This window comes from Pezoporus occidentalis, unplaced genomic scaffold (assembly GCF_034315485.1).
Source record: "Pezoporus occidentalis ecotype Australia unplaced genomic scaffold, CSIRO_AGI_Poc_V1 ctg8, whole genome shotgun sequence".
Classification (NCBI taxonomy): domain Eukaryota; kingdom Metazoa; phylum Chordata; class Aves; order Psittaciformes; family Psittacidae; genus Pezoporus; species Pezoporus occidentalis.
Window position 1 is genome coordinate 9,204,538 of NW_026916158.1, and position 13,618 is coordinate 9,218,155.

At 45.3% G+C, this 13,618-nt stretch overlaps 1 protein-coding gene across 6 annotated transcripts in view; it reads right to left on the minus strand.

Moving 5' to 3' along the window:
- Positions 1 to 13,618, minus strand: part of TNIK (TRAF2 and NCK interacting kinase) — a 163,161-nt gene that overhangs the window by 50,822 nt on the left and 98,721 nt on the right. For 4 of the 6 annotated variants that reach the window (XM_062603146.1, XM_062603149.1, XM_062603148.1 and 1 more), the window contains exons 6-10: positions 12,783 to 12,873; positions 11,326 to 11,456; positions 6,040 to 6,094; positions 5,157 to 5,235; positions 953 to 1,128 (exon numbers count right to left, since the gene is read on the minus strand). In XM_062603146.1, coding sequence (XP_062459130.1) covers positions 953 to 1,128; positions 5,157 to 5,235; positions 6,040 to 6,094; positions 11,326 to 11,456; positions 12,783 to 12,873 — 532 coding nt within the window. Of the gene's footprint in view, positions 1 to 484; positions 530 to 952; positions 1,129 to 5,156; positions 5,236 to 6,039; positions 6,095 to 11,325; positions 11,457 to 12,782; positions 12,874 to 13,618 lie in introns of all 6 variants that reach the window. The other 2 variants (XM_062603143.1, XM_062603145.1) reach the window with 1 other exon arrangement.

Genomic DNA, 13,618 nt, shown 5'->3' on the forward strand with positions numbered 1-13,618 from the left:
CTTTATCACATGAAGAGAATTATAGTAAAAGAAAGGCTTGCATTTATCCAATTACTCTCCATCTCTAGGGTCCAACCTTCATTTGCCAGACTAAACACATTTAAAATACTTCACTGGGATCCCATTTTATTGTTTCGATTGTAGTGACATTTATTACAAGGGGCTGCAAGGTATGCATGAAAAATTAATACCACTACCAACAAGAAGAGAAATAGCGACATTATTAATTTGTTGGATTCTACATATGAGCTTTCAAATTAAAACTCAGTTCACAGGCAGCTGAATACTTCAACACGTTCCTTTGGCTACCTGATCTTCATTCCAGAAGACTTTGATAGGGCCAGGAGAGTTCACTGGAAATATTCAGTTTACTAGGTTATTCCTAATCAACGGAATCACTTGGCATGAAATATGTGAGCTGCTTAGCAGCTTCTCCCTCCCATGTGCCAGTACATAAATATGCAGATGTAAATTTTATACACACATTTTAAAGAATCAAAGCTTAAATGTTCCATGTGCAAATTATCACCTGGACAAAAATGATACAATTTTTCATCAGAGGAAAAAAAAATATTTAAAACCACTGATTAGTTCTAATGAGTCACCTGTAGGTTTTGTATGAACACTGACGGGTTTTGACAAGGGTATTTTCAATGACTGAGAGAAATCAAATCAAACAAAATAATGTGACCTCAAAGCAATCAGAAGCATGGTCACACAGAAGGACCACACCTACTTAACCAATCTGCAAACAAACTTAGCCATCTGCATAAGGGAAACAGGTACTGAGACCATGAAAAACTCAGTCCTCTTTGCCATTCTTCTTCTACTGAAACACTTTGCCTGCCTGGATATGGTTTGGTCTATGCTAGGGATCTCCAAACCCATGGCAGAGGTCAAGGACTGCCCAGAGTACTGCTTCTCCACTTACCCTTCTCCCTTCTTCACTAACCTTTCTCGCCTCGCTTCTTCTTAGTCCTGTCAATGTGGTCCTTGAGCTGGATGCGGACCTGCCTTTCATTGGGCTGGTCTCGGATGAAAGGGTGCTTCATCAGCTGCTCTGTGGTTGGTCTCTGGCTATGATTCTTCACTAGGCAGCTCTCAATGAAGGACTGAAACTTTTTAGACCTGGACAAGTACAGAAAAGGAAGGTACGGAAAAAGCAGGTACATATACTGATTCTTGTATTAGAAAGTGAGAAACCTGCAGGTTATTTGAGAAGAATGTTTGGCTGTTACACAGTTCTGGCTCAGATACAGCAATCCAAAAGGATTCCCATGACTTCTCTTGATGCTTAGCACTGTCTCAAAGCTGCACCATCACATGTGCCCTCTTTCGCTTCATCCTCTCCTATTCTTCCCATGTATGCTCCTGTCTTTGCCTTCCTGCTGCAGACAGGAGAACCCACCATTCTGCTGAGTTTGGAGAAAGTTAGGAATGATTAGTATGACCAGTGAATTATCAAAGCCAGATGTCACCAGTGGTGACCAAGAAAATGCAAGGAAGCATTCCTCCTCCCTTCCCTCTCATCTGTGAAACTGCAGGTAGAAACAAGACACGACACATAAAGATATAAATGCAATTCCTTAATGGATTGTTTCCCATATTTTAAGGCCCCGGGTGGTGTTTCAAGAGATGTATCTTTCTGAAGCTGAGTGGGACTAGCTAGGTTGTTTTTTGTTTTTTTTTTTTTGTATTGCCAGATTTAACCACCTAACATTACATGGCTTGTTAAAGCTCAGATGACCTCTGGACAATGCTCACTGCCTGCAGCTCTTCCCTGCACTCTCAGGGAGACTCAGCAGTTTTATTAATCCACCAGGTCCTGGGGAGCACCATGACCTGGTCTACCTGATCATGATCCATGCAAATGGACATGCTCTTTGAGCAGCACGGTTTGGGCAGAGGTGGGAATGTAGCTGTGGGTGATAGAGCCCAGCACCAGCTCACAGTCTGCCCTCCCACAAACAGTTACATTGAACCTCAGCTAAAACAATCTCAGCTACACCTTTAATAAACAGGTTTCTCTTAGTCTCAAGTGTTGCATACCCAAAGTTTTCCTGGAACTAATCTCACCACATTATAAACCCAAAAGAACGGGGATTTACAAGGAGGAAAGATGTTGACAGGCCACTATAGAATCATAGAATAGTTAGGGTTGGAAAGGACCTTAAGATCATATAGTTCCAACCCCCCTGCCATGGGCAGGGACACCTTACACTAAATTATATCACCCAAGGCCTCGTCCAACCTGGTCTATACCTTATGTTGCTTTAGCAAATAGTGTAAATGAGTGTAAATTGATGTCAGAAGCCAACAGATACTACAGAACTGCTTTAGAAGTAAAACAATAAGATTTTGGGGATTTTATTTTTAAGCTGTCAGACTAAAAGTGATTCTCTTTTAAGTGCTAATCCATACAAATTGAGATGCAAAAATAAAATACACTACTTGATCCAATTAAATCCTCCCTCCAGCTTTATTAATGAGCAAATCTTCTTTCTGCACCTTGCCTCAAAAAACTGCATGTCTTGGTGAATCCAGAAGGGACAATCCATGTGATGCTCAAAAAAATATCTGCTTCCAAAATACGATTCTCCCCTGTTTGTGTGAAACAGGAGGGACTGCAGTCCTGGATGCGCGGTCCACAGCACTCACGAACATCGTCGAGGTGAAGTAACTAAAAAGTTATCCTCCAGTGACTGGTCTTCCCATCTCTTTGGGATGGGGGTCCCAGTGCCCTAAGACACTTTTGTATTCTTGAGCTGGCTCAGCAGCTATGGACAGGCACCAGCTCAGGCCTCTGGTTTTCCTGCAATCTTCCTCTTAAAAAAAGTGACCCTGTCCAGTGGCACAGCTCAGCCCTCACTGGAGCAGAAGACAAGGGCTTCTCCCCTGGCTCTGATCCAAGAGGACATCATACCACGTCTCATCTCCTCCCCAGGCATAGGTCAGCCCACCTTCATGAAACACGTGCTTCTCCAGCTCTTGGGGTTTGTAAAGCTTAAATCAATGTTTGCAAAGTCTTTGTGACTGCTTGGATGAGAAGCGCTATCACAGTGCAAATATCACCTCATTAACAAAGAGGGCTTGTCATCTCTTGTAAGGCAGGGCTACGGAGTGTTTATGGGAACGACATCGCTGAAGCCTAAGTTCATTTTCACTTGATAAGCGCAGGAAGAAGAAAATAAAGCTTCGTTGCTGGCTGGCTTTAATTGGGAAAGAAAATTATACTGAAGACTTTAATTTCACCACCTGGTGTACTTTTATGTGTTGCCGTGCACTAAAGCAAGGAGAAATTCAAGGTTCAAGTTGAACCTTTCTTCGTTTTGCTTTCCTCTTGTGATCTGTGCTTGTGCAAACCAGCCCACTGACTGCCAGAGAGCCACTGTGAAAGCCTACTCAAACATCTCATCTTCTTGGGTTGGGCTTGTACAATGCCAGGACCCATCCTGGCTGTTCCCAGAATCTCCAGGTGAGAAATGAGTGTCCCACTAAAAATGCTGACAAAAATTCTTTTAAGGAAAAGGTGGAGTTGGTGGAGCTTTGTCTGGATCCTTTGGAGCTTCCCACTGCAATAAAAGCTTGGAAGATGCATACAGGTTTGAGCTATGCTGGAGACCAGGGATCCCTGCTTGCTCATGGAGGGACCAGGTGAACACTGCACTTCCCAGGTGATCCTGCTCTCAAAGCTCAACCCTGGCAAGTACAGAATACAGCACTGGATAGACCAGCTGACCCTGGGCAGACACCACCACTGTTCACCACCACGAGATGTGCACCTGAGACAGCCATCAGACATGCAAGGGGAAGGTAGTTGCCAAGAAACGCCTTGACTTGCACAAAGCACATCCTCGTATCTCAGGAGGGACTAAAATACAACTTCAACCTCAGCTCTGTTTTCACCTTAAGAAGGTGGGGAAACGTTCTGCTTAAAAACCACTATCTTCAGCTCCCCTCGGTCTGGAGGACGAGGAAGCCTTTGCTGCATAAACACCACTTTTGTATGAAAAATAAACTGAAGTCTTACAATCTATTTTGTGCTTTAGCAGTGAGGATAATTAAGTAGGAGACTCGTGATGTGGCAAAAAAAACCCCATATAAACTATTTTCTCAGCTGAACAATGGTAACCTCAAAAGGCTGTGCAAGGAGAGTGACACCCTCTGCAGAGCCAGCTGGGAAAGGTTCCTCTACTCCTGGTTTGGTAGTGCAGCAGCTGATGATCAGGCTGACAAAATTAAGATGCTCCCTGCCAAAGCCTGGGTCAGATTTTAGGGGTTGGTCCTAAAACCCCAACACCATGCACCTGATGCAAAGGACTCCAAGCCCCTCTCACTCCCCTCCCAGCAAAATACCTGTTGCTGTGGCACCAAGTGTATTAAACACCTACCCATTGCTAGTCTTTTTGTGTTGTTTCAGTAAGATAATAAGCTTATAATTTTAAAGAATAAGGTAAAACTTCCCTCTGTCAGCTCAGCCTATCTGGGAGCAAGGGGCAGTGCTGTCTCTCTAACATCTGGTACATCAACAAATCACTGTTGAATCTGAGCAGGCAAACAGCACAAACCAAAGATGAGTGTTTTTAAGGACTCCAGCTCCATTGGTACAGAACATATAGTAACAAAACAACATCTGCTGGGCTTCAGGAATATTCTTCCTACAGGTTTCTGCTGGCATGCTCCCTGTATTTTTTCCTGCAGAATTTTAAAATAAGGCCCAAACTAAGTACAAATCACTGCATTCCTGGGTTTTTCAAGATAAACTATCCTTTTTTTTGGCCTGGAATCATGTTTCCACTTGAAAACGGAACCTGCCTGGAAAGAAACAGGAGCCAAGCAAAGTGTCATCTAGTTTCAGGCTGCATGAATTCCCTTGGAAAAGCCAACTCTGTGCTGTGAAACTGCAGTGTTAAGAGATCATTCCGCTCTTCCTACTTAGGAAGCCCTCCATCCCATGGTTAGTGACTCCTTCAGACAAAATTGCCTCTCCTTAGGAGATCAAGACCCAAACCTGTACTCATGGGAGTGATGCTGGAGACTGTGAACCCCTGAAGCTATATAAATGCAAACACCAAGTCTCCAGCATGCCTGGGTTGCAGAAACAAGTTGCTCCAGAAAAGTCTGTACAGTCATTGGAGATTGAGAGAGAGACTCACCACTTTTTTGATTTCAACCTCGGGGCCGGGTTGCGAGGGATGAGGAAGAGAGCTCTCATGGGATGCATGTCACAGAGAGCTGCAATTTGCAAGAAGAGGAATTAAACATGGCACAGCATCTCACAGACCCCCCAGGTTTTCCAAAGAAAGGCTACACACTCAGCTGGAAAGACCCCAGGTTTCCTCTGAAGCTACAAGACCCGCATGGCAGGAGGATTTACAGTGACAACCCCCTGTCCCCCCAGCAGCCTGCAGCTCAGGTGAGAGCTGATGTGTATCCCCAGCACCACTTGTTTCAGCAGCAGGGCTGGCTGGGGATGCCTGCGCTCCTGCAGTTGCGTGTCCTCAGTACCCTGCCAGGTACTGACAGCAACGGGCCCAGAGCATGGTACAGCTGCACCATGTGCCACTGTGCTCTGCTTTATTGACTTGCATTTACTGGCACACGAGGGCAGTCCCAGGGTAACACTGAAAAGCTGCACCAGTATGACCTGTGCAGATGCACCATATGAACCCAGCATGCCACTACCTGTATCACCATGGAGGGTGGTAGAACATCAGCTCTGAGGAGCAGTCTTTTACCTACTTCCTCTTCTACCTACAGTCCTCAATCCCTTCTTCAGCTGTATTTTATTTGAGGAAACTGAGTCCCATAGCGCTCAAGTGATGTATCAGGGGTCATACACTTTGCTCACTGCTCATCCTATCCCCAGGGCCATACTTTGTTCCCATGGACCCTGCAAGCCCCACCTCAGGGAGCCCAGGTTGCTTGGGAAAACCTCTGCACGTAGTTTCTTGCACAGAATCAAGTGATGGCTGGTGTTCACAACCCCAGCACATTACAGCCGAGGGTTAATTAAAGCAGATCAACGCATCTACTTACGGGGAGCGCCTTCCGCCATTTCAATGGCTGTTATCCCCAAAGACCACAAGTCACTCTGTAAGAGAAAGCAGAAGGACATGTGTGATGCAGGGAGCATCGTCATAGCAGTGGCCACCAGGTGAGGGGGGCAGCGTGGCTCTCCCCAGCCCAGGGGGCTCAGTCCTGTGAGCCGTATCTGTGTGTCCTCTGCAAGCCCCCACACCCACACCTTTTCTCATCATCTTGCCATGTGCTAGAGCTTTAGAAGATGCTCCCAACCCCTCTCTTTATCACAAAGATTTATTTTAAAATGCTCAAGGAATTTCCAAAGTAGGCCATGGTGACCTTACTGTGGCACTGCTCCCAGCAGCTGACTGAGGGCACTGCCTAAGGAGATGCTGATGACCTGAAAGTCCCCTGGTGGGGGTATTCTACTAAGCCCTGTGCACCAAAGAACAAACTCCCAGCTCCTGGGCAAGCTGGTGACAAAATACTCCTCAGTTTCACAGCCAGGGTAAGCAGTACCCCCAGCTGGTGGCTCCCTGTTTAAAGCTAGGTGATGCTCATCCATGGATTTGATACAGCTCCAAAGAAAACAGGCTTCCTGGAACAGACAAAACATGAAGAACCTCGAGATACCTCAGGGGCTGTTGAATCACGGACTCATTAAATGGAAGCCTGAAAAGCGGTGTTTCGCCAGTGTGACACTTACGGACAAGTGCAAATAAATGGACACTTATCTACCCTGTTCCCAAGTCCTCTTCAGCCCACAAGGTTGGTTGAATCTCCCGAATGATCAGAGCAGAGAGAACACACCTGTCTAGAAATCTCTTTGATTTCATACTTGATTTCATTTCCCTCCTCCTTCCACTTCCTCCCTTGCAAACAGGGACACTTAACTCCCTGACTGAGAGCAGTGGTGAGCTCCCCGGCAGTGCCTCCCTCCCACCCCACCATCACTAATGAGCTGCAGCTCTCCTCTAGATCTGGTAACAAGCCCCAAAGGATGGCCTGGCTCTCCTGGCAGCAGCGAGCCAGACACAGTACGTGCCCGGTAAGAGAAAATGAGCACCTTCCCTGGTGGCACTGCCTTGGCAGAAGGCAGCTAATTTGTTATTCTGGACATCATGTATAGGACTGCTAATGATTCACAACCCAGCACCCACTGCGCATTGGGAATAGGACCCAGTTTAATTTTTGTGCTTTCATCTCAAGCACAGCCTCCAACACATGCCCAGGGGGGTGGAGACACCTGACTGTGATGGGAAGCTGGCAACGGCAAGGGCAGAAGCTGGAGGTGCACAGGGCACCAGAACAAGCCTGATGCAACACAGCTCCAGCTGATGTTGGACAGAGACCAGATAAATTCCAGTTAGCATATCAAAACCAGTAAATGTTGTAAATGTACATCTCGGGGTGTAAGGGACGGACGTTGCCTTCCACCTTCCCTCCTGAACCTCCAGTTCTCACATCTTGCTCTCCCTTCACCCTGCTCTCTGTCACATCCCCACAGTCCTACTTCAGTTTTCTCTCTCTGACTCAACAGCTGCCCTTTCCAAACCTCCTCAAGTCCCTAAACCTGCAACTGAGCAAGCAAATAACAGAAAAGTCGCTCTTCCCAGCACAGAGCCCCAGAAGCTCAGCCAGAGCTAAAAAAAGCCTCTAGGGACCACAAGCACCTTCTCACATACACCCTCTAGGAAAGACAACTCTGATTTTCAATCTCAAGGCACTTTTCCTCATTTTTAACTGAAGTTCTCACCTTACAAATGCTATCCTTGTACACATCTTTGTACCTGATTAAAAAGTCTCTCTCAAATACTATTTCCAGCCCTTTTACAGGACAGTCTCATCCATTCTTTGTTTCTGGTCAGCCAGGATTTCTGCTGCATACTTACTTATTGCAGTCTTTCCATATGATTCAGCACACATGACCCCCTTCCCTTTAGGTTGCCAAATTCCTAGTGTGTCTTTCCATATCAAGGTGCCCAGTATTATATTCAAGATGCCAAATGATCTTAAAACTGGAGCAATATAGAAAGGGATTATCACCTCTCTGTCTCCCAGAGAAAGCAGAAACTCAGCGGGAAGCACACATTTTATAATGATCTGGAATTCAGATTTATTCTTTTTCTGTGGGGTTTTTATTTTTGAGACTGAAAAGCTTTTCAGTCCACCCAGCAAAAAAGATGCTGTGCTAATGTATTTCCATTGCCTTGAGTTGGGAAGGGAAGTAAGCTTCTCCCCTCCCCCTCCTTTTGAGTCTAAGCTTATTGACAAGATATTTCTAAAGAAAAAAGGAAGACTGTGGGGAAAAAACAACAAATAACCTCAACAATGTGGGGTTTCTATTTGTTATTTTTTAAAGTGCTTTATTTTTGTGAGGCGGTATTTAGTGACTTCTTCCATAGATTACACAGGCATCTCTTTCTGGCTAAGAAAGCAGTGAGATCAGAGGCTTTTTGTCCAACAGATTAAGCCTGCGAGGATTCCTTTTTTCACCCTATAAATCTCATTTTTTGTACTCACTGTTTTAAGCTGGTCAGCTAAACCTGAGAGCATCTGATTTGCATCCCTTTAAAAAGTAATAATTGTCATTCACATGCCTCCCCTCCCCCCTGTAAAGCAAGAACATCAGGTGCAGGGATGTGATTCAGAGTACGAACTAATGTCTGGTGGACCCCACATCACCACGAGCTCCAGAAACACCCCACAGTGGGTGTGTCGGCAACAACCAACCTTCTGTTTCATACCCTCAGCCAAGGGAAAACAGTCAATGCCAACTACAGAGGCACACGCATCTCAGCTCGCTATGAGCATTTGATCCTCAGGGACAATAGAGGGATTCTGGTCCCGGCACTTGCGCATTGGCATATTAAGTGCCCTAGTTATTTTGGAAAGAGGAAAAACCTCAGGGATTTCTGAGGGGAGAACGTAGCCTACGAAGATATCAGTCCTTTTAAAGAGAAAAACAATGTGAAGAGAAAAAAAGCTGTGAATAGAGTGTTGCACCAGGCAGCTGCCAGTGGAGAAGCACCAAGAGCAGCTAGCGCAGGCCGTAGCCCTGCTAAGAAGCACTGCCATCAGCAGAGCTGAGGAAATGCCTGTTGTAATTGGTTAATCAAAGAGCATTAAGTAATTGCGGATTAAACTATTTCTACATGTCCTTATCATTAATGATTTATGTAACCCAGAGTCTGAACTCAGAATGGAGAGCTGCTCCCTGGAAAAACCATCGGTTCAAAAGTTGACTGATGCACTCAAATAGCTGCAATACCAAGTCATAGCTTGGTTACTTTAAAATCCTTCACCTCTCAAAAACTTCTCTGAGTGATTTGTAATGGCAGTCCAAATTGTGCCACGATGGTGGGCTGTTGCACTACTACATTGCCATGTCCTACTGTTAGAAAGCAGCCACCTTGCTCCACACTAGAGGGGCTCAAAGCCCTTATTAAACATTACCTTGCAAAGTGAGCTCTCAGCATGCACATGATCAGAGCTACAGTGAGCTTTTATGTGTCTGAGCTTCTTTTCCCAAAGCTTATGTGGCAGTGTCTTACTCTCCTCTCTGGACATCCTCAGTGCACCTTAGGGGGTTTTGAGCTAGAAATTCAAGTTCTGGATGCTTCAAAAAACAAAGGGACAAAAAAACCTCCAAGGGACATTTCTATAGATGTGTGTTCAGAAACTTGCAGTAAGGCAGAAACAGGATAAAGTACATTAAGCTCTTCCTGTTTTAATCCTCACAACTTGCTCTTGTGTGAAAGGGGAGGTGGGATTCCTAACCCTCCAGCGGACCTGCTCTGTGCCACACTGTAACTCAGCAGCACTGCTCTGTTGACACCAATCCAAAAATAAACTTCAAACAGGCTAGACACCTGAAAAGTAGGTCAGGTCCCTGAACCTCGGATTGTGTGGTAGCCTTCAGATCTCTCTGCGAATACCAGCCTGCAGGCCAGGAGACATGATTTTGCCCTTTCTAAACCTGACCTGACTTCCCTCCAGAGCAAACAGAACCACAGAATCAACAGGTTGAAAAAGGCCATTAAGATCATCAAGTCCAACCATTACCCCAGGACTGCCAAGACCACCACTAAACCATGTCACTAAGGGCAAACTGATCTCACTGCATGGCTGCCCCTCACAATCTCCACTTGCAGCCACCCCTCATCTGCCACCCACAGTGGCCCACACTGTAGAGCTGCTGACCCTTCCCCTCATGGCCATCCCTCCTCTACCCTATGATCTCCCTTCACAATCTCCCCTCACAACTGCTCCTCATGGTGATCCCCTCATATCCCATGGCTGCCCCTGCTCAGCCTGGCCACCGCTCATCTCAACGCACAATCTCCCTTCACGGCCACCCTTCCTCCCCCCTCATGATCTCCCTTCACGGCCACCCTTCCTCTTCCCTCATGATCTCCCCTCATGGCTGCCCTTCCTCTCCCCTCATGATCTTCCCTCATGGCCATCCCTCCTCTTCCCTCACAATCTCCCCTCATGGCCGCCCTTCCTTGTCTGTCACGATCTCCTCTCATGGCCACCTCTCCTCTCCCCTCATGATCTCCCCTCATGGTTGCCCCTGCTCTCCCTCACGATCTCCCACCATGGCCATCCTTCTACTCCCCTCACAATCTTCCCTCGTGGCTTCCCCTCCTTTGCCCTCACAATATTCCTTCATGGCCACCCTTTCTCTCCCCTCACGATCTTCCCTCATGGCCACCACTCGTCTCCCCTCATGATCTCCCCTCATGGCCACCCTCCTTTCCCCTCATTACCACTGCTTGTCTCTCTTCTCACGATCTCCCCTCATGGACGCCCCTCCTTTCCCCTCACGAAATGGAGCAAATACAGCATGTTTGACTGTAGTATTTAAACATGCAGCACTGAAAAGCAGGCTGGGAGATAGGAAGCCTCAGTCTGACGCCTTTCTTAACATGGGGAAAGACTTCTTCACAGTAAATTTGGATACATGAGTGGCACAACACAGATTCACATTGGACCTGAACTGGCACCTCAAAATCCAACACACAGAAAGCAGGAGGAGACTATGCTGCTTGTCAACATGTTTTTCCAAGCTGCAAAATACACGAAATCCCTAAGTGCTCAAGTTAATGTTACTGGGGCATAAAATCTGAGATTATACCAAGCACTTATTTCAGGTGTTTATGATCACAACTCTCATTGCAAGCTCCGATAAGTGCTGCTTTTAATTTCTTCCCTGTCTTACTAGTAGACTTGCTAGACTTTGCAAAGATTACATCTGTAATGACATATAAATGAGTAGGAGGATGCTTGTTTAGGTACCTTGAAGTCGTAAGTGGCATCAGGATTTTCATCGCAGGCAATGACCTCAGGGGCCATCCAGTAAGGCGTTCCAATGAAGGTGTTTCTCCTGCCCACTGTTCTGTCCAGCTGAGCACTGACACCAAAATCCACTGTGGATCAGACAGAATAGGGCATTGTAAGGTCAGAAACAAACCTAAGAATCACCCTTCTGTTGAATGTAAAACATTGAGTTCATTCAGATCAACTCCTCTGTGTGGTCAGGAAAGAAATATGTAGCCACAGATATTCCTCTTTGATCTTTGCCGGGATCAACAGAGGTCATTCAAGGACAAACCCTGATGTCCAGGTTTCGTATGAAACCCTGTGCCTTTTCCTCCTTGCCAGGAGGCAATAAAAAGAAATCACAGCTCCTCATACTAATAAGAAACAGGGTTATCGACATGAATAAGCCACTGCCTTTATTCTATGCTTTCTCATTTGAATTAAAGCCTGTCAAGTATTGGTAGAAGCCTCATTTTTCTACCTAAATTCTTACTGGAAATGGTAGAAATGCAAAAGACTTCAGGAACTAAGGGCCAAGGACAAAGGCCCATAGGGAAATGTCAAGCAGAGAGCTGCAAAACCTGATGAAATCAAACCAGTGACAGAATACTCTATGGTCCACTAAGTTCACTTTGTGCAGCACAATGGCTGGAGATTTGCCCTGGAGAATTTCCCCTTGGAGGGGAATCTTCGCCAGCATACAGCCAAATGAGCTGGTGGTACCATCTGTTAAGATAGGGATTTATTCTGCTGTAAAGAGAGAGATGGGAAAACAAGGCTTGTACCTCACTTTACCAGTGTAAATGATCTTCCATCACTAGCAGAAAATTAAAACATGCAAACCAGCTTTAACATTGGTGCTGGACAACTGAGAATATCAGCACATCATCTATGCTGAACTGCTGTCTTCCACGTGATCTTTACATGAATGCCTGGTCTTCCCCAGGGTGACTAACACCCACCTATGAAAGCCTGAGTAGTTCTTGAAAATTAAGCTGTCTCTAACAAGTTGGCTTGAAAAATAAGTCTGGATTGAATGAATTGTGATCTGTAGGACACTTCTATGAAGCTGTGGGGGAACAGACTTTGATAATGTCTGGCAATGCACACAGGGCAACTTTCAGTCTGAGGCATGAAAAAATGGTCACTTGCTTAACCTGTATCTGATGAAAGAACTGCCCAAACTACCTTTCTGAACAGAAACACAACTACAAGTACATCTTTGCAGGCAGAACTCGGCCATCAACCCCTAGCAGTTTATAACACAGCACTTGGTCAACACCCAAGGTCATGTTATTGAGACTGGCATGAGAAAAAACATAAGAGTAGATCTCAGTATCCATCCCCTTTCTCCAAGCTGTATACAAGTTAGTTTTGATGCTTCTTTCCAGCCAGCTCACTTACAGTTTCCAAGAGCTCTAACCCACTCTTACCTAGTTTAACTTCTGCATTTTCTGTCAGCAACACATTCTGTCCCTTGATGTCTCGATGAATTACTTTGTGCTGGTGTAGATGACTCAAGCCCTAGAGAATTCAGAGAAAGGTTAGAGGAATCCAAGTTCAAAGCATGTCATTTCTGGACATTCCTCCTTAAGCAATTACACTCCGGAAACGAAAGATTCACAGTTGGAGCTAACCACTTCAGAATGCTTTTGTTTAGTGTGTGTTCAAAATTTTACCCTATGTCACACACTGGGAGGACATGCCCAGCAAGCAAAAGGCCCACCGATAGACTATATGCGCTGCAGTGGGTGATCCCCATTGCAGGAGAAGCGTCAATTCTATAGGGATTAAACCCAACCTTTCAGTTTCTGCAGTAACTCATATTAACCCAAATTCCTCTGTAGTCTAGACGTATTTTCCCCCATGTGTCCCTTGCCTTAGGGAGCCATTTCAGTGACAAAAATAACAGAATGCTTTTGTCTCCTTTCTGTATTCCCATCATCCAGAAACTGAAGAAAACAATTTGCTTGTTATATTGGTTCAATAAACTGGTCTTTAATACACTGAAAAGCTTATATGAAAAAAGCTACCATGCAAATGCAAATGTTATAACTTGCACATCCTTGTAATAGAGATATAGGTCAAAATAAAAGCCTGCTGCAAAGGCCAAAAGTAAACTAGATTTTCTGTTCTGCTTCTTTTTATTAACTCATTAATTTCTTTTTGCAACCTACATTTTTATTTCATTAATTTATTATTTCAAAGTAACATCCATCTATACCGCGAGCATAGGAAAAGTATGGATTACTTCAAAACCTAATTTTGC